The 22,498-nt window shown below is 34.4% G+C and overlaps 1 protein-coding gene across 3 annotated transcripts; it reads left to right on the forward strand.

The window, feature by feature from the left end:
• The first annotated feature begins 189 nt into the window (after nucleotides 1-189).
• Nucleotides 190-20,708, forward strand: LOC121408771 (fibropellin-1-like). Of its 3 annotated transcripts, XM_041600401.1 has the most exons (13): nucleotides 191-681; nucleotides 1,490-1,600; nucleotides 3,952-4,065; nucleotides 6,267-6,377; nucleotides 6,950-7,066; nucleotides 8,672-8,791; nucleotides 12,001-12,120; nucleotides 12,882-12,998; nucleotides 14,140-14,259; nucleotides 14,673-14,792; nucleotides 18,303-18,410; nucleotides 18,905-19,018; nucleotides 19,437-20,708. In XM_041600401.1, exons 1-13 carry the CDS (start codon nucleotides 597-599, stop codon nucleotides 19,541-19,543), a joined length of 1,464 nt encoding a protein of 487 aa, XP_041456335.1. In that variant the 5' UTR covers nucleotides 191-596; the 3' UTR covers nucleotides 19,544-20,708. The 3 variants fall into 3 exon arrangements, with proteins under 3 accessions (XP_041456336.1, XP_041456335.1, XP_041456337.1); XM_041600402.1 differs by lacking the exon at nucleotides 3,952-4,065 and having other exon boundaries at nucleotides 190-681; XM_041600403.1 differs by lacking the exon at nucleotides 8,672-8,791.
• The last annotated feature ends 1,790 nt before the right edge of the window (nucleotides 20,709-22,498 follow it).

The following is a 22,498-nucleotide window of genomic DNA, read 5'->3' on the forward strand; positions in this document are numbered from 1 at the left end:
ACTAATAATGGTCTTTCTTTGGCCTCTCGGTTGGATCATCTGAAAGCTTTTTTACAAAGGATCGAAGTCCAGGTAAAGAATGGATTATTTTGTATTGTTCTTTCACTGCTTGGCTTCCGAGACCTTCACTCTCCGTTTCCAAATATACGCCCCTGTCTTCTCACTCGGTCCCATCCGATAAGAAAAATGTGTTGAAATTGCGCACTTCACAAGTTCAGAGAAGGAAGGGAAGTGCTGATGCTCTCAAAGGCATTGACAGATATTATGGAAAGTCTGCCGTGAGCACCTGGCCTAGACTCAAGAAAAACACCAGCTCCGCATCAGCGCTACAAGTTAATCTTCGCTGAAAGACAACTGTAGTTAGGCAGATCAAACTTCGACACATTTTCGACTCCCGTGCCTTTGGTTTTTATCTAGCCCTGAAAATCGACAATGATCTGAGGAAAAGTTGAACCAACTTAAAAGAATTCATCGAATGAGCTAGTAGACAAGTGACGCTTCTCGGCAATAAGCATGCGATGGTATCGTTTAGGAGCAATAAAGTTTGACTAAATGTATTTTATTTACTGGGATCGTTTTCTGAATCAAAGGATATCATGGCGGGAATTTACGGGAATTTATCACGTCTGGTTTGCTATATCGTCTGCATATTTCAAATGATCACATCTGTGCTATCACAAGGTAGGATATGTTTCTATCATTGAACAAATCCGTTCGCATTTTAAAGTATATTCTTCTATTTATTCCATTAGTAAAAGGAATTTTAGATTCTTACAAGATCTAATCTTTTACACTAAAAGTAACGCAAAAAAGAGGACGCAACGCGCTGTGGTGTGATCTTACTATGTCTAAAACATGAATGATAAATTAGGTGTTTCAATAGAGAATATGATAAATTAGGCACTAGAATTTACATATAGATATATACAATGGTTGACTCATTAATTTCATAAAATATATAATGTTTTGCCATCTAATTTAAGATGTTTATAAACTTTTTTTTTCAAATTAATTTTTATCATTAAGTGGTGATGATTCACATATATGACCAAACTGGGGAAGGGAGTGAGAAAATAATAAAATGTTAAAGAATACATTTTGATGGTGTTTCTTTTCATTTTATTTTGAAATTGAAGGAGCTGATACACACATTATGCCATTTTGCGAAAATATGAAAGCAACAATAGATTCTAGAAGCTTTATTTTTTTTTTATTATTATTATTATTTTTTGGGGGAGTGTTGTTTGTTTATTTGTTTGTGTGTATGTGTGTTTTGCCCCCCCCCCCCCCCCCCGCTTCTGTGTATGACATGGGTTCTAGCTATCTCGTCCAATTTCTTCGCGTAATTTTATTTTTCACCCATTCTGATCATAGTATGATTCGGTCAGACGTCACGGGTAATTGCATTGGGTGATAATCTCCAGTCGAATCCTGTGCTAATGTGTGAAATGCCACCATTGATTTCTTCTATCCTCTGGTTGATCTGTAGATCCATGCGCGACCAGTCCTTGTCTGAGTGATGCCACGTGTGTTGCTGTATCTCCCAATCAGTACTCCTGCCTCTGCCCAGCTGGCTTCACCGGTAGCACTTGCACTTTAGGTAAGGTTCGAATCTCGACTAGCCTTTGGAGGTGTCCTCGCTGAGTGGTCTAAGCACATCATTGCAGACCTGAAATTCTAGGCCCCTGGTTCTGGGCTCGGTTGTATCAGTAACCAATGTAACAATGATAAAACCCCGAAATCATCCCTTCAATAGGTAGGATGGGTTGATAAAGATGATAGAAAGGGTCCATATGTCCCGTGTCAAATGTTGGAGCAGGACTAAAGAGGGGAGGGTCGATTAGTGCATCAAGACCTCAGATGAGTATGACATGTTAATTTATCACATCTTTAATGATATAATCAGGCTGCTCGCATTCTGATAATGTAACTGTTAACTGGATATTATGTTCGCATGAGGTTATCCAGAACTAATTAATGATTCATGATTAGTCCCGTGACCCGACAGTTAATGACCAGTGAAGAGTTATTCTTGAAGACGAGACGAGTGAGTCAATTAATATCAAGGGGCCAATGATGTTCGACGTGATTGTATTTAGAACACGATATGACAGCTTTAAGCAGCATTTTACACGTTGATATATGTGTGTGGGGTGGGGTAAGATTCAACCCCGACTAATTACTAACTGAAGAACTTGTTTTCATTTATGACAGGCCGTTCATGTCTATAAAGCTGTTCGAAAAAAGTAGACTTCATGGGCCGTATTCTGATGTAAGGTTTAACTTAAGCCACGGTCTTACTCAGTGCTAAAATTATGGGGAGCCAAAAACATAAAATTACTGTTTATATTGTATATTTCTTATATTTACTATTTTGTTTTCTTTTGCTTTTATAATGTAGAAAAATACTTCAGTTAACATTCCCAGTCAATTATGAATAATTTGGGTGTCATATGAGTTAATAAATTGGATGTGTACTGTTAAGGATGTGTGCCCCAAATTGACTCTCAATTTTCAAACCACAACTTTGAACCAGGGTTTCATTTAAACCCGAACTCAGCATGCGGGCCCATGAATTTAATAACGACTGGCCGGAACGAAACCCTTTTTAACATAGTGCTGCTTTTATTTTAAATAAACTAATTGAAAATGTGGAAAAAGTTATTTTTAATGACAATTCTGTGTTTACATTATTTCATCTTTTCAAGTGTAAGAATACTTATGTCATTCGTTCTGAATTGTATGCCCAAATTAACGATTAGCTTTACGAAACAGTTCCATCCCCCCCCCCCACAAAGAAGTGCGAATTATCATGATTATCAAGAACATTGTTTTTAAAAAGGAACGCTGATTAATGACCATAATTTTATCATTTATTCGGAGCAACTGATGATATACAAGACGTGACAGCCTATTCTTCTCCCTATCTCAGTTAGTATTCGTGTTGTATTAATTGTTGTCTGCCCCAATGTCAAGGTTTCCCAGTACAAACTAATCTAAATATGAAACATTTCGAAAATAGTTTGGATAAATAGCCCCTCACTTATTATTAGAAAGATTTGTGAGAAAAAAAAACTCGTCCGTATTGCCCTCTTAAACGGTCTTCCGGGTAATACAGGAACATTTTTATTTCTTTTCAATTCATCTTCATTGAAAATGAATGTATTCATTCTCCATTGAATCATTACGTACTATATCAGAGATGCATATACATGTATGTTTCATTTGAAAAAAATAGCTACATTGAATAAAACTGGAAATAGAAGGAGGTTATAGAATATAACGTGTATTGGATCACCGATTTTGTAAATCAGAGTAATTTGCAATATCAAACTTTTTTAGGCGATCAAGGATTGCACAAATACATTTAACAATGGGGCATTGCAGGTAAAGTTTAAAATAGCCATGTGAGCTTGATTTAGAAGAACATCTCGTATAAAAGGTTGATATAAATGTCTATATATTTTTTTTAGAATTCGAAATCAGAAATTGACATGAGAGGTGATGCGTATAAAGATGTAATCAGCGATGCTACAGGGAAGCAGTGGTGGGTGAAAGCCCCGTATTTTAGTGGAGAGGTATAAATAAAAGGTGAATAAAAAGAAAGCCAAAATTTGTAAGAAGCAAAATGAAATAAATAAAAGAGCATATACAAAAAATAGCATGATTTTAGTAACTCTGTTATTCAATTGAGAGAAAATGGCTTCACTTTTAAGTCATCTAGCAGCAATTTAATAAAATGAAAAGGTTTCTATAGACGATACTTTTTACACATTTTATCCATTGGTTCTATTCCACCTCCCTATTAATAAAAAATGAAAACACTCGTATCACTTTCCCACGTCCTCTCAATTTATCCCCCCCCCCAATCTCTCTCTCTCTCTGTCTATCTCTCTCTGACTGTCTCTTTTTCTTATCCTCGCACTTTTATTATTATTTTTTTCCCAATAGACACGCCATGTTTTCCTAATCCCTGTCAAAATGGCGCTGGTTGCATCAATCGAATAGATACATTCCAATGTTCCTGTCCTGTGGGTTATTCTGGACAACTCTGTGAGATAGTCGGTAGGTAGAGAGACAAGGAGGACTCGTGATATGCCCATAACAGAAATCAGGTTTTAGCACAGACAATAATGTCTTGACAAAATAAAAAGGGGCCAGGGTAGGCACAATGTACGTTTAATCTCAAGTACTTTCCCAAACTTTGAGCCAACCAGACAGCAATATTAATTTAATGCAATGTCATACCTTCCAAAATCAAAGAGCACAACGATGCACTTTGAATCAGAACAAAAAAATCAAGATCAGCTGCAATTTAGCTTTGGATTGAAATTCGAATGGTCAAGATTTGTCTTTTCCTCTCAGATGAATTGAAATTCAAATCTTTTACTTGGCTTCAATTTCAAATATTTAAGGTTGAATATCAAAACCAATGTGTGGCTGGTCTTTGAATATTACTAATTTGGATTCTAAATCTATATGTAAAGTGTAGACCAGATATATCGTATGAATTGTTCGTTTATCTTATGATGTTCAGAGGTTTAATGTTAATACTAATAATGATAACAATTCGTATTTACCCATGGTAGCCACTTCAGCTGTAAACTGTTCTTCGAGAGGAACATGCAGAACATATCATTTTATCAATAAATCATTCGTTCATTCATCCATTCATTTATCTGCTTATTCATCATTTACAACGAAAATTAATCAATTTTCACAACAAATTAAAACCGTAACTTTAACTGCAACTGTTACTCATTGTCCAAACAACGTTTACATTGGTGCTGTAGAATAATGAAATATACCGAGAAACATGCTGCATTACAAAATACACAGCCAAAAGAATGTTGTTGGTCGTATCGCTAATTTTCAAAGAAACCGATGTGGAAAAAGACTTATACCCAACGTTTGACCAGCATTCCAAGTTAGTTTTAAAGCGGTTACAACTGACAACGCTTATTAAATGAAATTTTAGCCATCGAAAAAATATTAATTCAAATTCATACGAAGCATCTGATTCTCCAACATAGATTATAATTTTTAATCATAGTATGTTTACTATGTTAATTATGAAACATTCGATTTTAATGAATACATTTTGAAACCTCCCCAGCAAGAAAACGTGCTCTTCGTGCGCACAAAGCGTCAAAAGTCGGGGAATTTTCAAAGCTCAGATAAAAAATTCCCGTGAAAAATACGGCATTTAAAGGACAAAATCTTAAAGTTGATATCAAACATTATCAATGTTTCAGTACTATTTACGATAATGATATTCCTGTTATTGTGGAATTATTTTTAGGAGATATTGAATGTAAATGACCCACAAAGATGCGTTTATCAAAAATGATTCACGAAACTCCATGACCTGCCCGAAAAAAATAGAGAAAGTTCTTGGCCTACATATCGATGCTTGATACTTCTACTTCATAGAATCTCTGAACTGTTGACTATATTTAAAGTCTATATGAGCCTTAATATATCACGATATTAGAGAGACAGCTGAAACTGGAACTACTCTTGCTAAAATATCCCATTTCCTCCAAACTTGCTCAATAAATAGCGTTCAATCTTGAATTATCAATTTCATATTTTCCTCTTAGATAACGTTGAAAGTATCGCTTTACACAACCTATCAGGTCAGATGACGTGTGAATAAATGTGACCTATCCCGCTAGAATTCTCAGAGCATGTGGTGCAGGCAGTGTATCTCTGTTCTTTTTTTTCCTTAAATCTTTTGTATTAATTCTTAATTCGCAATTCTTTCTCATGAATGAACTAATTGATTTTTCATTGCTTTGACGGTCGATCTTCCAATTTCCCATTCACTATTCCTGCCTTTTGTCATTCATTCGATCAATATTCATTCATTTATTAATTCGTTATGTATTCGTTTATATAGTTAGTTTTGATTCCTGTATCTATTATCTGTACATTCCTAGTTTTATCTGTTTATTCATATTATAATATTTAACATGTTTCTATTTTGTAAAATAACCTTAATTCGTAATTTTCAGGTTTGATTAATCTAATAATTACTTCATTCATTTAACTATTTGTATATATCAATCACCATTCAACTATTAAGGATGAAAACATCAGCATGCATAGCACAAGTCTCTTATCAGATATGATCAATTATGAGGTGAGTGGTATCATGTCTTTGTTGTTGATTGTCTTTTAAATTTCAGAAAGATTAATTCGGATTACCACTTCCCTTTCTCGATGACCATGATTAATTTCGATATAATTTGTTTTAATTCTAGATAATTCTTGCGTTCGAGGACCTTGTAAGAACGGTGGTTCGTGTATATCTGACGGAGCTGATTTCGTTTGTAGGTGTGCCTTCGGTTGGATGGGAGAGACCTGTGAGGAACGTGAGTATATAGCCATCCAAAATTTTATCCGTTACAATTTTTTTTATAAATAAACATTTATTCCTAGATTCGGGTCAAAAGTGTGTGTTTGGGGTAGGTGAGCAAAGGGTGCACATGCCCCTTAAGACTTTTTTGTAGGTATTTTTAAATGGGAAATGATCCCCATTAAACAAATACAAAACGCATGGATAGCCCATATTCAGTTTTGTCAACTTGACAATACTGTTCTTCCATGGGGTCCACGGAAGAACAGCATTAAATTATATCTTTTGGGTGGCTGTCTACTTTTTTTAAGTACCCCTGGTCAATACGAGATCGTCTTCTGTTTAGTCCTACATAAAATACCACACCAGAGAGAAAGAGGCAGATAATATGATTAAATTTGATTGAAATTTAAATAAAAATCAAATAAAAGAAAATTACCTACATTGTTTCTAAGGTCTCTACTCCACCAGCAGTGTACTACTTTCATTCTTCCATTAATACGTGCTCTTGGTCTCCATCCCTTTCTTTCTCCAATCTTTATTATTTGTAAACGAAAATAATGTTTTTTGTTTTATTTTGTACTGTAGCCGATGCGTGTAATAGTCAACCGTGTCTGAATGGAGGTACTTGTTTTACGGCCCTTGGTGGTTTATTACATCACTGTACGTGTAGAAATGGCTTCACTGGTAGCGATTGTGAAATCAGTAAGTATTCATCTAAGCCCCTTCCCTCTTTGCTATTCAAAAGAAGTGCAATTCGTGCCCCCGTGTAAAGTTTTCGAGTATAGAGGTGATTTCCTCAACGACCCCCATTCGGATGATATCCTCTTAATATTAGCGCCAAAATTATTGGATGACATACGTGGATTACTCACCTTTTATTTGCAAAACTTTCATTAAAAGTAAATGTGTTTAAATTTCGATTGATGTTGAGAAGAATTCAATAATGATTCCATACCAAGAAAATACGAATTTAAATCAAATTAATGTGTAAAGACATCATAACGACATAATCCCTGAATTTGAATTTAACCATGTTTTAGGGTAGACCAGTCCTGGTAGTAGAACTTTTTGGTTATCGAATAACTGCAACATACATTTCAAAGGGATGATATTTCCGCATCAAGTTATTAAACCCTCCTCCCACAAAAAGGGGAAGAGGATTTAATCAATTATAATCTCCTACATTAATTCGACCTACAGGTGGCAGTTCACTCTAAAAATATGACTAGATAATTTTAGTTTAAGACGTCATCAAACCCTTTAGTAATGACTCAGAGAATAATAATAATAATAATAGCCAATTTTTATTAAGCGCTTTTCCCAGAATGGCTCAAAGCGCGTTACAGCATATTACTACCCCGGTCATTGGATTCATTTCAATCCCGCACGAAAAGTGCACAATTTCCACTCCCTGGGGAGCATTCCTTGCATTCATCGCAGCCTCATTATGGCGCTGGCAAAATCAAACATACAATATCTTTCGCATCCTACCGGGTACCCATTTAGCACCTGGGTCGAGAGTGGCAAAGTGTGGATTAACGCCTTGCCAAAGGACGCTAGACCGCGGTGGGATTCGAACACACGACCCTCTGTTTACAAGGCGATAGTCAGAACCACTACACAACGGCTCAGAATGAGTTCCCCAGCCATACTCTTACCAATTTTTTTCGATTAGGAATTGTTTATTAAGAACATTATTGAAATCATAATTAGGAGGTAATATTGACGAAAACATAAATAACAGAAAGAAGTGGAGCGTGAATATATAGGAAAATACATTTCTATCTAACATTTGATAGAAATTGGGGATCTAAAGGTATATAAATGAATTAAAGAAACTTTACGCTTATATCATTACATGTTTCATCAAAACACAATCCTTTCCAATCATGAAATAAACGCATGGTAATGAAATTCTATTCAATTTGTTCCCCTGTTTGTAATAGGAGAACAAAAATAGGGGGAAATAAAAACATTTTTGGAATGTATTTTAGCCACCCAAATGCAATTCATTGATGATTTGCGACCCCTTTTTTTGCTGTTTTCTTGCCCAAACATCGAACTACCTATAACCCACCACCCTTAGATAAGCACTGATGTTGACCCTCTCCTTATGATGAATTTTCTCCTGTTCGTCTGCTGCTCGTTTTCCTCTCAAACGTTTAACTGTCCCACTATACTCACAATTACCCACCTTGATATGATTTTCTTTATCAGAAAACAAAAAATTGATGTTATCCATTATTTTTCTTCCGTTTGTTTGCTTTTTTTCCGTTAAAAATTCCTCCCATAACCGCCAACTTCTAGACATGCTCCCGTGTATCAGCAATCCATGCATGAACGGTGGTCTATGTTTCCAACCTCAAAATACATATGACTACAGTTGTATTTGTGATGACGTTTTTACCGGGACCAATTGCGAAACCAGTGAGTGATGACCTTGATAATAAGCCAAATGTATCGTCTAATAATCACCATTTTCCACTCGAAGCTAACACCTGGTTTCTCTGGCATTACTCTCAGATGAATTGAAATTCATTTTTTATGTTCATTTCATTTTGTTTTATATTTTATTTCACTTGCTTATTTCTTGATTTATTCATTCGTTAATTTATTCATTCATTAATTTATTTATTCATTAATTTGTATATATATATATTTTTTTTTACTTACTTACCAACTTATTATATTTTTTTAGGGGGGTGCTGATTGTGTCATGTTTAGTGTCCCCTTGCATTCAAAACGATAAACCAAGAGATGGGTTTTTGCAGCCATTCCACACAGCTCATTCAAAAAACCGACGAGTTCATAAACAGTATATATGGAGCTTTATTTTTGCTTTGATAAAGGATCTGAAACCACATCAACTAGATAAGATCTATGCACCAAAATATTGGTGCACAGGACACCTGCTTTGAATCACAATAGTTGGATATGCCTAAACTAATGTGTCCCTTTGCAAAATACTGAATATTCAGTTTATAGGAACACATCTCTTAATTCACATGACGGTATGGATAACTTGGATATATTTCATATAATAATAATAAGTCCATTTATATAGTGCAGTTACTATGTGTATATACTGAACTTCGCTTTGATACTTAGTATCATTATTGTTACCCCGGCTGTAGCTAAGCCGCCAAATTAATAGGCGCTAAAGCGTTCAAGGAATAAATCCTACCGGGTAACCATTCACATCACCTGGGTCGAGTGTAGCACAATGTGGATAAATTACTTATTAATTATCATCATATCTAATAGAAACACCAAGAATATGTCTCTAGTCATGGAAGAAAGTCTAACATTAACACGATTCATATGTCAACCACTATGGTCTGTGTGGTTCTTGGTCATCTCATTTCCATTAACTGCGTCCGTATGTTGATCGGGGCGCCGTAACACAACGGTTAGCGATTGATCGCTAAATGACTAATCAAGATCCTCGTTGAATGCGCATTTAGCTAAGTAGACTGACTATGAACCAATCAGAATTGTTCTTTGAAATTAGCAATCAATCGTTAACCTTTGTGTTACAGGACCCAGATCATCTTCATAATTATATACTATTTTCTTAAAACAAGATATGTAACTTTTTTCCAATTTGAATGATGAACTGAAATATTTTTCTCTCACTTTGAATCATCCTTCTTTTCTTTAGTTAAACAATACGCTGTAACACTTCCATTAATTGTCTGTCTCGTATCTTTCCTGATTATTTCTTGTCTAAGATCTAGATAGTTTTTTCATAAAATTGTTTTTAATGTAACAAACCACTATATCATTGAAGGTCCAATGTGTCTCGTTAGATGGTTATAGTTGAAATATTGCGATTTAGATTTCTAATCATATTAATAACATTTCAAGAATATACAGATGCTTGTAATCAAGATCTAATTGCCAATGACCAGTGAAAATCATTGAAGTATGCGTATTTTGTTTTAAAAAAACCTGACATTGAACAAATCATGGGTGTTCTTTCATATTTGCAATCCAGTCGCATATATTTATGCTACGAGTCCCTTGATAAAGATTATGTATTAACAGTGCAAAGAAGAGCAAACTCCCTGAGAATTCCCAGTGGATTGGGTAAAAAAAACATGGTTACCTAACTTTTAAGAAAATTACCTTTCAAGGATACACATTTAAAAATATCACACATCCCAAAGCTTATTATGTAAATCATTAGCAGCTCCGATACCTCATATTGAATTAAATCTGAGGTGTAACTATTGCACCCCTTGGTAGATGGGGTGAAGGGGATGGAGTGTATTACGTCATATTTTTAAAAGAATGACTGTCAAATATTCACCAGTAGACCGGAGTCAAAATATCCGGTTTTGACAAAATACTGGTGACAAGTTTGAACTAAATATACGTGGGGGTCAAACCGACTGGTGGCAACGGCCTGACTAGTATACCACCACCAATTGCGTTGCTTGTAAAAAGAATAATAGTGAATCTATCCCTCTCTTTCCTTCATGTGTCATTTAGAATTTTCATTCATCACCTATATTTACTTCCTTTTTACATTACGGTACATTATGATAAACCATTTTATTGACATTTGTCACATGATTCGAAGTCGTATACAAATAATACAAGTCATTAAGGGCATCAGTGAAAATATACGCACAGCATGGTACCTTTTGAACAACTCTATATCACGCCCGAGACAAAGCAGAGGGCGTATGAATCAAAGGTACCAAGTGTGGGTAATTATTATAACGCTCCTGCAACATGATGTGTATCATACATCATTGTATTGATGTGGATCTGTATTATTTGATAATCCATCCTCATCTAAAAAAAAATGACCAGTCAATAGTACTTGTCATTAGTATCAGTCATTGCCAGTCATATGTGAGCTTAAAATAAATAACTGGTCACGTGATGAATTTGAGACAATATATATATATATATATATAAAACACACCGGATTGGGACTTGCTCATCTTTTCAAAATGCAGTGTACTTGGATTGTTATTTATTCACTAGAATGATAATTCATGCGGAATTGCTGACTGACCATAAAAGTCCTACCTTGCGTGCGGATATATTATCATTTAATTTAGTTAAGCATTCAACAAACTTGAGTAATATTGTCCATGCATGCAGTTGTATTTAAAAAAAAATATGAAATTCCTACTCTTGACTTGTATCCTATTTCTCAGTGATTCTATAACTAGCTGTGCTAATTGCAAATATCAATAATAATGGCTCTAATTTTAACGTCAATTTCTTACGACCGCCACATCATTTCTCTGTTTCTTCACGTATAATGTTTTTCCGAGTTTCTGCATAAGTCAAGCCAATGATCATAATCATGCTAAATATGATGCATTTTATGCGAGACAAAGATTTTGAAACTATTATCTCATAAAATGTATTCAGGATGTTTCCCATGCCATTCATCCTGTTTTCTGATTTATGAAATGATGAATTGATGGATGTCCATTGGCAATTTGCTTCCTACAAATCAAATGCCATTATATCAGTAGCTTATAACACAAACTTGAAATGTGATACTATTTTCATGAAACATGATCCTGATTTGCTTTCTTTCTCATTGTATCATCCCGTCTCCCCCTCCTTTTTTCCCCCTTTCTCTAACTTTCTTTTTTTTCCCTGTGCAGGAATAAATCCATGTTTGAGCAACCCTTGCCAGAACAGAGCAGTATGTTTCAGTAGTCAAGATAAAACAAGTTTTGCTTGTAACTGTGCCGATGGATTTGAAGGGACTTTATGTGAAAATCGTAGGTTATTTGATATTACGTGAAATCATTTTCTGAGGATGTAGTGTAAATTAACTACTTAAAGGCTCGTGCAATGTAGATGCAATTTCCGAAAGAAATATAGTAATGATGGTATAGGTGTATCAGTTAATTAAGTATTTTGAATATGACATATGGCATTATATTGACGTTGATTGATTGATTACTTATTGTTTAATCGATTGTTATATTTGCCAAGTCACCAAAACATACGCAGAGTAGCATTAAAATCAGTATGCTTGAACAGGATTGCCCATGAAAGCTCGAAAGCTTATTTCCTCGACTTGTATAACTAATAATATTTATAAAAGCTGAAATCTTTTCAGGAATTATCCAAACGACAGACGTTAACGGGGTTCGAACCTCGAACTTTTGCATTAACTTGTATCTCCACCCATGCAAACTTTATATGCCAATTGAAACATATAACTTAAAAATATTCTTTAAAGATATCTTAATTTTTGTATTCTAATAAAATTTGACAAACGTGGCAATGAGAAAGATACAAAAAAATTGAAATATGAATTAAAATACGAGGATTATTGTATTACTGTTTTTCATAACACTATGTGTTATGTTGCAATACTTTTTTAAATCTAATTTTAAATATCCAGTTTGTTCTTTTATATCATTTAGTTTTTGCACGGGACATGCTCTTTATATTTAAAACAGAATGATAAGCACCACCATTGTCACAATCTAATTGACTACTTGGCTTTTCCTCGATTATTTTTTCATCGCAGTTATTCCCGCATGTCGTAGCAATGCCTGCCAAAATGGAGCAACTTGCACGGAGACAAATGTAAACACATACAACTGCACGTGTCCAGAAAACTACTATGGAACTCACTGTGAAATAGGTAACGAATGAAAACTAAACTTCATGACATATTGGGTATGTAGTGGTATTGAGAAGCTTTGTTCCACAAAAAATTAGTTATGAAGTTGTTGGGTGCGTTGTTTCTTTTGATCGATTCCAATGTAATTTTTCTTAAACTTTCTTCGTCCATGCTCCGGTCCCTGCTTTCCATTTAGTGAATTTGACAGTTGAACACTTTAAAGGACAAGTCCACCCCAACAAAACTTGATTTGAATAAAAAGAGACAAATTTAACACGCATAACACTGAAAATTTCATCAAAATCGGATGTAAAATAAGAAAGTTATGGCATTTTAAAGTTTCGCTTCATTTCACAAAACAGTTATATGCACATCTCGGTCGGTATGCAAATGAGGGAACTGATGACATCACTCACTCACTATTTCTTTTGTATTTTATTATATGAAATATGAAATATTTTGATTTTCTCCTCATTGTCATGTGAAATGAAGTTTCATTCCTCCCTGAACATGTGAAATTCCATTATTTTAACATTTTGTGTTTCAGGCAAGGAGGTCCTAATCATCAAATTTGTAAAAATTGAAATATTGTATAATTCAAACAATAAAAAACAAAAGAAATAGTGAGTGAGTGACATCATCGACTCTATCATTTGGATGTAACTGGCTCGTTCAAGTAACTATTTTGTTAAAAATAAGTGAAACTTTGAAATGTCACAACTTTCTTATTTTACATCCGATTTTGATGAAATTTTCAGCATTGTGCTTGTCTGATTTTTCTCTATTGATTCAAATCAACATTTTTCTGAGGTGGACTTGACCTTTAAGCATACTTATTGGTTACCATGCATAATTTGGAAATATAAATACAGGGCCTCCCCCCCCCCCCAACTTGGTAAAGTAAATAACCAAAATAGCAAAATGTCGGCTGTTTTGTAGTTGACAGTTTTTGTCAAATTCTCAATAGGCAAATGTAGTGTAAATCCATTCTACGAAATGACTTGTTTTCAATCACATTTTAAGATCTCCAATAAAATGTTGAAAAATGTACATAATTGAATAATTATCCATAATTATGTGATCTGATAAACGTCGATTCAGTTTTTATGTTTGCGAAATAATGTCCTCATATTTTCTTTATACTGTATTTTTTAAAATGAAGCTGGTTCGTGTATCGCTAATAATGAGTGCAGGAATGGAGCAACCTGTGTGGGTGGATTCACACCAGCTGATCAATCATGTTTGTGTCGTCCCTATTATCACGGTGAACAGTGTGAACAAGGTAAACCACATTCTTTGCATTTCCTCAATAAAGATTTTATGTTGATCAACTCGATTGTTCCTTTATTTCCAGCCGGGGTATCAATGTATTGTATTTCATCAGAAGTGACAAATTGATTGGATCGGTTTTTTTTCATATTGAAGCTTAGGTTTTCTTTGATAACTGTACTTCAGGACAAACACAATACAAAATTCTAATTAGTAATTACCTGATTTTCTTATTGTATATAACTTCTCGTACATTTAGTTCGCTTTTTACCTGTCTTATGATACTTGCTACATTCAATTTGATAGCCGCAATGTGATATAGTAATAATTTGTACAAAAAATTTGGAATGATTCAGTGAATACTGTTTAGAAAAGAAATCAAGATATATCGAATTATCGTTTTGTCTTTTAAAATTGTATATACAGATGAACGTAGTCCCTGTTTAAGCGACCCATGTATGAACGGTGGATCGTGTTTTAGCTCAGATCCTTCGAGATACGTTTGCACATGCCCAGCTGGATACGATGGCATACATTGTGAAATAGGTGAGAAACCAAACTACCTAAAGAAAAGAAGGGTGGTGATAATCATGATGATGATGAAGATGATTATGAAGCAGAAGAAGAAGATGACGATGGTGATGTTGACGACAATGATGTGATGATGATGGTGGTGGTTGTGATTGTGATGATGATGATGATGATGATGCTGATGATAATGATCATCCTGATGACGACAGTGACGAGTATGGTGACTATAATGAGAATTTGATTTTTCAAAAAAAACCATCGACATCAATTTACGTTCATAAAAATTGATAGGTGCATAAGTAGATCTGGGCCCAGTCGTACAAAGAGTTACGATTAATCCGATTGACTTCAACTTTATGGAAACCATCAATGTCATAATTTTTCTTTAGGAAATTTGGACAATGTTCCTTGTAAACAAAGAGAACCACAGTAACTTTTCAACAACAAAAATAAATGTACAAATATACAGCATATCTAGAAAATGTTTTGATGAAACATGCATTTTAGATGTTGACGTTGCTGGCCTTCCATAATGTGTGGACTCTTTGTACGACGGGGTCCTGATATCTTTCAAAGAGTATAGGTCAAATGGTCTTCCCTTGCCATTCCACATAACGCGAGTAGTGCCGTCGAATTCGTTTTTAAATAACCAGGATAATAGTTATCCAAGGCTTTATAGGACGCCTTCGAGCCAAGTCTTAAAATAAATTCCCGCTATATCTCGTGCACAATGCTAAAAACACGAATCATAAAAGGATATTCAAGGGATTGCAGCTGAAGTGTGAAAGAGGGATTTTGATAGGATTATGTGTCGAGACGTGTCGAATCTAATTTGGATCATGAGCTAGTTAGGAAGAGTAGAAGTCTTTGAAGGGGCACAAAGGGGCTTCCCCTTGTCCAGATGTCCTATAAAGTTTTCACTTTTGTTCATGCAGTTGAAAAGATATTTTTGTTTATTTTAATGAATGTATGAATTCATCATCATTAGTCCGTACTTAAATATAAAAAAAAATCCTTGATGGCATTGATATTTTTCTTTATTAACGTGTTCATACCTCCTACTCAGTTCTTTCATACTCTCCACGAATTGCTTCCCAATCTTCTCTAATTCGTTTTTAGATTTATCTCTCCAGCTTTCTAGTATGTGTCTTTTATACCGTCTGGTCCTTCATTCCGTGTTATGCCACATTGTCTTTATTTATGTTTCTAAAAAAAAAATATTTTTCGTACCTTTATTGCTCTGAATTTTTAGATTGATCTCACCACCCACGCCTTTGATTTCTTCCATCATTGTATTCATTAAACTGAATTCAGTCATTTTCAAGTAAACAGGAACGAAAAACGTAATTCAAAGAGGAAGAAACGCATGACTCGGCAAGATACCTAATAAAAGTTAGTCAGTGGTTCTGAAAGACACAGTTTCGCCCAATGTTTAATATCAAAAGTCTATGAATGTTGAATCCTATACATCTTTCACTATAAATTAGGTCACATACGTGCCAGTAGCAACTAATCTGGATTATTGTCGGTTATTTTAGCACCTGTGTCAAGCAATCTTGGTCTAAGTTCCGCTATCACTCTGGATAGGTTACAGGAAGGGGTGCATTATTGCGATCCTCCTTACCTAACGAGTACAGCGAAAACGCCTCCATGTTGGCACCTGGCTCCACCAATAGAAAGAAATGGGTTCATGCCCATATTCTAACTATTGGTATATTGATATAATTGCTCCAGTTTTGAAGTTTTAATTCTTTAAATTACCCTTAATAGTTTTTTTTAAACAAATACAATCTTCTAAAATGTTTTGGCGGCTTTTGGCATCGAGCATAAAACTATTGGTATATATGATTGTGCTTATCGGAAATAAGATCGAAAAAAAACACAATTCAATACTGGGTTGGCTTTTGGGTATTAGAACCAAGTAATCACCTCCAGCTTATAACCTTATCGATAAATGACGATTTTCCCCACATTACTTCAAAATTTTGTGTACTATGGCCAATAACCATTACCACAGAATTCCTCTTTATTCGCAAAGTATATTTTTTATATATAAGTTATGAAAATTAACTTCTAGATGGAACGAAATGGCTATTTTCCGAATATTTTCTGAAAGAAATCCATGACAACAAGTTGATTTTGATTCTAAAAATGAAAAAAATAAACAATTATTCTAAATCCTTATTTTAAATCAATCCGAATTTTATTGCAAGAAAATAATGTTATGCTTACTTTTTGCTTCATTCAACTCGTCATTTTGTTAAGGGTGGAGTTAAATCTTTAATAGCTTCAAAACTTGTGACTAGAGCGGCTTCTAGCTGTCACACCAGCGTAACCGTAACGTTCCCTTATGAATAAATACACACTAGTTTTAGTTTTTTAGTTCTCAATATCGATAGCCCGGATCGATAGACAGTTTGAACAAGTTGAACTCCCACAAGCGACTCAAAGTTTTGAGCTTAAAATACTCTTGAGGGATCAGAGCGGATATCCGTTAATGTTAGCATACCCCGGCGAAGGATATTGTCCCCCTTTTAAAAATCCCATTCCTCCAACAAACGTGCTCTTCCTCTAACAAAATAAAATCACTCGTCAAACCAGGCTTCCACTGAACTTTCACTCTAACAGATCATTGGGAGGATTTGAGAAGTGTGTATGGGAAGCACCAATTTACTGCTCCTCATCGCATCTCAACTGTCTATTTGAGTTAATGTAAGAGATTCGCAATCAACTCTTGTAGGTATTATTAGCTCTCGGGTAATACCTTGTTCTCAGTAATTGGCAATGGGGTACAAGGTAAGCTCTGTCATTGGGGAGGGATTAATTTACACAAGTGAGGATTAAAGATGGGATCTTAGTGCCATTATCTGCTGATCCCGAGATGAAGATTGAATATTTTTCATCAGGTTACTCATCATTTGAATTTCGTAAACCATTTCTTTTGATCTTTAAAGTTTTCAGCGTTACAACAGAAGAAAGAAATTAAAGAACTTTGTTGAATTTCCTTTGTTAGGAAGTTGTACTTATATAACTGTGATCAAGTCTAAGTCAAAGTAGAGCTTAGAAAGTGGTCAAAGTGCTCCTAACCCATATGTACTTGAGGAACATTCGCATGTTGATGATGGTGATGATGATGACGACGTGATGATATACGACCAACGGTCGATGAAGGTGATGGTGGTGACAGGATGCAATAGGGGCCGACGACGAAGATAATGGTGATGGTGATGGGTGATGATGATTACAATGATGATGATAATGACGAGAACGATGATGATGACGATGATGAATGACGATGATGACGACGACTACGACGACGATGATGATGGTGATGATGATGATGATGATGGTGATGATGATGATAATGAAGATGATGATGATGATGATGATGATGATGATGATGATGATGATGTTGGTGATGATGATGATGATGATGATGTTGGTGATGATGATGATGTTCAGCATCTATCTTCCTTAGTGCCACATTTTGTCTTAATGTCCTATACTTTTGTTTTTTTCTTCCAGAAACATGTCCCATTATCCCTTGTCAGAACGGTGGATCTTGCGTAGAATATAAACAGAGTCAATATTGTGTGTGTACTGATGACTGGACGGGTTCATTCTGTGAACTTGGTGAGACACCCTTGACCAAAAATTTCAACAAAAAAAATTGTAGCAATTAATGTCTCCTTTTATAAGGCAATGTATATAGTGTATAGTGTATTCTAAAAGTTTGAATGTGAAACAGTCCCTCTCGTCGACTAAAACAAGCTATCCGTGGGTAAACATTTTTTAAACGGAGAGTGCCGCGATTTCATCAAAATATTTTTCCTGACCTGACGCTTAACCACGTGATTAACTTTTGCCCAATCGTACATCGAGATACTAAATATGTGAAAATATAAATGTACATTGCTATACCATTAGAAAATCATTCAAACTTGAATAATTTTCATATTATCTTGCTATGTCTATTAATGTACGGCCCATACCTTGATTAATGTAGGATATTCATATACCATATTCGGCTTCTGTCATGCCGGTATTTTAACAAAAATCTACTGTTAAAAGGGAGTTTTCATGAAACAAAATACTTTACACATTTCATTCTTTCATCATTTTGATAGCAATTCAGAACTGCGATCCTAACCCGTGTAAGAATAATGCATTCTGTGCAAAGATTGGAGGAGAAACCACATGTTATTGTCCTCGAGGATTCAGAGGGGAGTTCTGTGAAACTAGTAAGTCTTAGTGTCATCTAATATTATTCAATGCAACAATAACGAAAACATAAACTTTAAATCAAACTAAAACTAAAAGAAATATTTTGCATGGTGAAACGATTTATCATCTTCGTCTAAAATGTTTTTATCAAGAATGTTCAGTTTTTCAAAAATAAATTTTAAAGGATTTTTATTTTCTCGGCGAGTGTATTTTACCTACAAATTGAATCAATTTGTCTTTGCAGATGCAAGGACAAATTCATGACAATATCCTTGATTGAGGAATTACTTCTCTCATTGTAAAATAGTTTCACAAATAATTATCTTTAATGAAAGCTCTTTATCAGTTATTTACCAAAATGTAATATTTTCACTACTAAAATTCGCCTCTATTAATTCTCTCTTTTTTTATTATTCCCTCCTCTTCTTTTTGCAGTGATCATCAATTTCAACATATTTAATTCAGCAAATCGGCAACTTCCTGGTCTGTATCTTATTTTCTCAGGAGTCTTTCTAAACTTCGTGTCATCATTTTTATCATAAACCTTGATTTGTAATGACTAGTCATGGGCTAGTTTTGTAAGACATTATCTGAAATTAAAGCCTTGTGTTCTCATTGAGAAAATCACTGAGCCCATCTTGAACATGTAATCAAGAGGAGGTTTCATTCCGCGATCTACCTATTGGACCATAACATTAAAAAAAATGAGTCCATCGTACAATACTTTTTATGACTGATTGTATAAAGTAATTAATGCAGCCAATCATAATATAAGTCGACAAGTTTGCGTTAGGTCATTTTTCCTAAAAAAAAGGAAACGATCCATGATGGTTAAACGTTGTCCTTTCGCTTTTTGTCATAACTGAAAGGTGAAAGTGTGATCTGACGAAAATGTTTCGACTGCTACTTTTACATTTTTTATTGTTAAAATGATGTATAGCTGTAAACATCGATTATATTTAATTTTTCATTATAATTTTAAAGACATCCTCTATCAACTGTGTAATTATTTACTCATTTCACTGTCATATTCAATTATTCTCAAAAGCGATTGAAATTATTTTAACATATAATTATGTATAATTGTGTTATATGTATACAGCTTACATGAACATGCAAAGATGTTCAAAGATAGTTCAATATTTTAAGATCATATTTATTTCTTTACACGTTTTATAGAACCTTCTTTTATTTTTAAGGAAATTGACTGATTTTTAAAGGAAATCAAATGAATTATGGGTGGTGGCGGTTATATTGATATGTATACAAATATTTATGAAGTATTTTAATGTTTAAAATGATCTAAATCGTACATTATTTTGCAATGTTTTATTATTGTCAAAACACTCGCCCCTATATTATAGCAAACTCGGCGGATCCAGGATTGATCCGTAAGAGGGGGGGGGGTTCCAGGGGTGGTGCCATGACTTTTTTTGAAGTGGGTGAGGACAACCTATACAAAAATATAAAACAGGGGTAATAGAGAATTACACGACTCAGACCTCTTATTTCGACACTACTCTTCCTGAAATATTCACCCGTCTCCTTTTCCCCTCAAATGATGAGAAATGGGATCTCTTTCGTCCAAAATTCAGTGAAAAATAATACTTCACATTATCAAATCATGCCCCTTTCACATTTCTATTGTCTTTCCAAAAACTTTTATATTTTCCTCGAAAATCCCCCCCCTGGATCCGCCACTGTTTATGCCATCGTTTAAAGAAAAATGCAGTTGATTGTAGTATATTTAAAAATAATAACTTTTGTGCTATTGTTGCTTCTCTCATGTTAGTGTCAATGCGTGATAAACTTAGCTTAAAATGAGAACATATGTTGTAAATGATTATATTTCCTGGAATTTTTATTTTAAAAATTGTTTCTTTAATAACTATATGAGGACAAAATCTTCTGTTCTTCGATATTCAAGTTTATTTCTTATTTTTTCTTTCTCATGTACACTGATTCATTTATTTCTTCTAATCATTCATTAGATGCTATATAAAGTAAATTCACACCAGGTTTTCATTAATTTTTAACTATCAATGGAATAAATGAGATACGTAATTTCAGGAAATTCGAAGTAATTAATCCATTGGACATCTAACTTAATGATTTGCTTCCCAATTACTAATGATTTACTCAACTGCTTCAGTAGTCTTTTATCGTTAACACTGTACAGATTTTATCCTGTATTGATTAAATCATGCATTAATTAATGCATTACAGTCAATATTATCATGATCCATTTTTGGACCCGTCTTTTAAAAGATTTCTGATTGAAATATAAATAGCAGTATGATATTCAACTACCAGTGAAAATCTGTTATTTTTTAAATGTGATATATCAAGAGATTGTAAATATATGTAGTTTTCTTAAATCATGTGACAATATTTTGATAAAAGAAATCCATTTAAAACCCATTGTATTAACTTGTGTTCTGTATCATTACGTGTTATACCAATTAAAATGGCTAAACGTGAAACAACCATCACCTTCCATTAATAATTTGGTAATAATTTAAAACTTTGATAATCAGGAAATACACATAACACTGTATCATAAACAAAATAACATATCTTTAATTCTAAGCTTCCTTTCATGCAAATATAATGACCCTCCCCCCCCCCCCCCCCCGTTGTCTCTGTATTCAAGAATTACTTGCCTTTTCACCGACCCCACCTCCTCCCCCGACACATCTGTAATTTATTCCCCTATTTCTTTTTTCTCTGATCTTTGCTTCCTTCTTACTGCTTGTTTACACCTACTTTATATCCAATGTGTGGATTTCATTCAATAGGGCTCACTTGCTTACTCTCATCACTTTGCGTCCATGCCTCAGAACCTCACCCCACCCATTCTCAACCATGTTTGATAACTTCTTATTCACTTTCCCTTACGACATCCAAATCACTCTCACCGCCTCTTTTTTTTCTTTATTTGAATACTTTCTCTTGGTCTAGACACCGTACCCCTCTCTCAATGACTTTCTCAATTTGCATCACCCTTGCAAGTTCCAATGTCTTTTGGGGTTTTGAACACCAGTGTGCTGTCTGGAACTACAGAAAACCTACAAACTTTCCTTGACTGCATATCTCTTGCTTTCTAGTCACATCTTTTTTGTATGTTTATATGCTAAGTGCTCTCACATTGTGTCATCCCTTTCTCCCCAGATTTTCAATCTTATTAAAGCCATCCCTCTCCCTCTCTTCAACTACCCCTTACTGCATTCGTCTTATCGATTGCATCACTCTGTATAGATATACTTTTATATGCTTAAATTCTCACTTTATATCAAGATTCCTCCCTTCCCAAAGAAAAGCAAAACTCACACACCCTCCTAATCACGCATATACGTGGACAATGTGAGAAGAAATGGGTCTGCATCTTGTTCTTATTCCTTATTTATAAACTTTATTACAAAATGCAAAGTCCCATGACTTCACAATCACAGATCTATACACATGTACAACACAAACATAATTATTTGGGGTTTTGA

The sequence above is a fragment of the Lytechinus variegatus genome, chromosome 2, assembly GCF_018143015.1.
Source record: "Lytechinus variegatus isolate NC3 chromosome 2, Lvar_3.0, whole genome shotgun sequence".
In the NCBI taxonomy this organism is placed as follows: Eukaryota; Metazoa; Echinodermata; class Echinoidea; order Temnopleuroida; family Toxopneustidae; genus Lytechinus; species Lytechinus variegatus.

Excerpts from the sequence above, each read along its gene's own strand:
- LOC121408771 (XM_041600401.1), top strand. The coding sequence starts at position 597 with ATGGCGGGAATTTACGGGAATTTATCACGTCTGGTTTGCTATATCGTC. Across the intron at positions 7,067-8,671 it reads TGGTAGCGATTGTGAAATCA|ACATGCTCCCGTGTATCAGC; the intron begins GTAAGTATTCAT and ends GCCAACTTCTAG. Across the intron at positions 14,260-14,672 it reads CGGTGAACAGTGTGAACAAG|ATGAACGTAGTCCCTGTTTA; the intron begins GTAAACCACATT and ends TTGTATATACAG.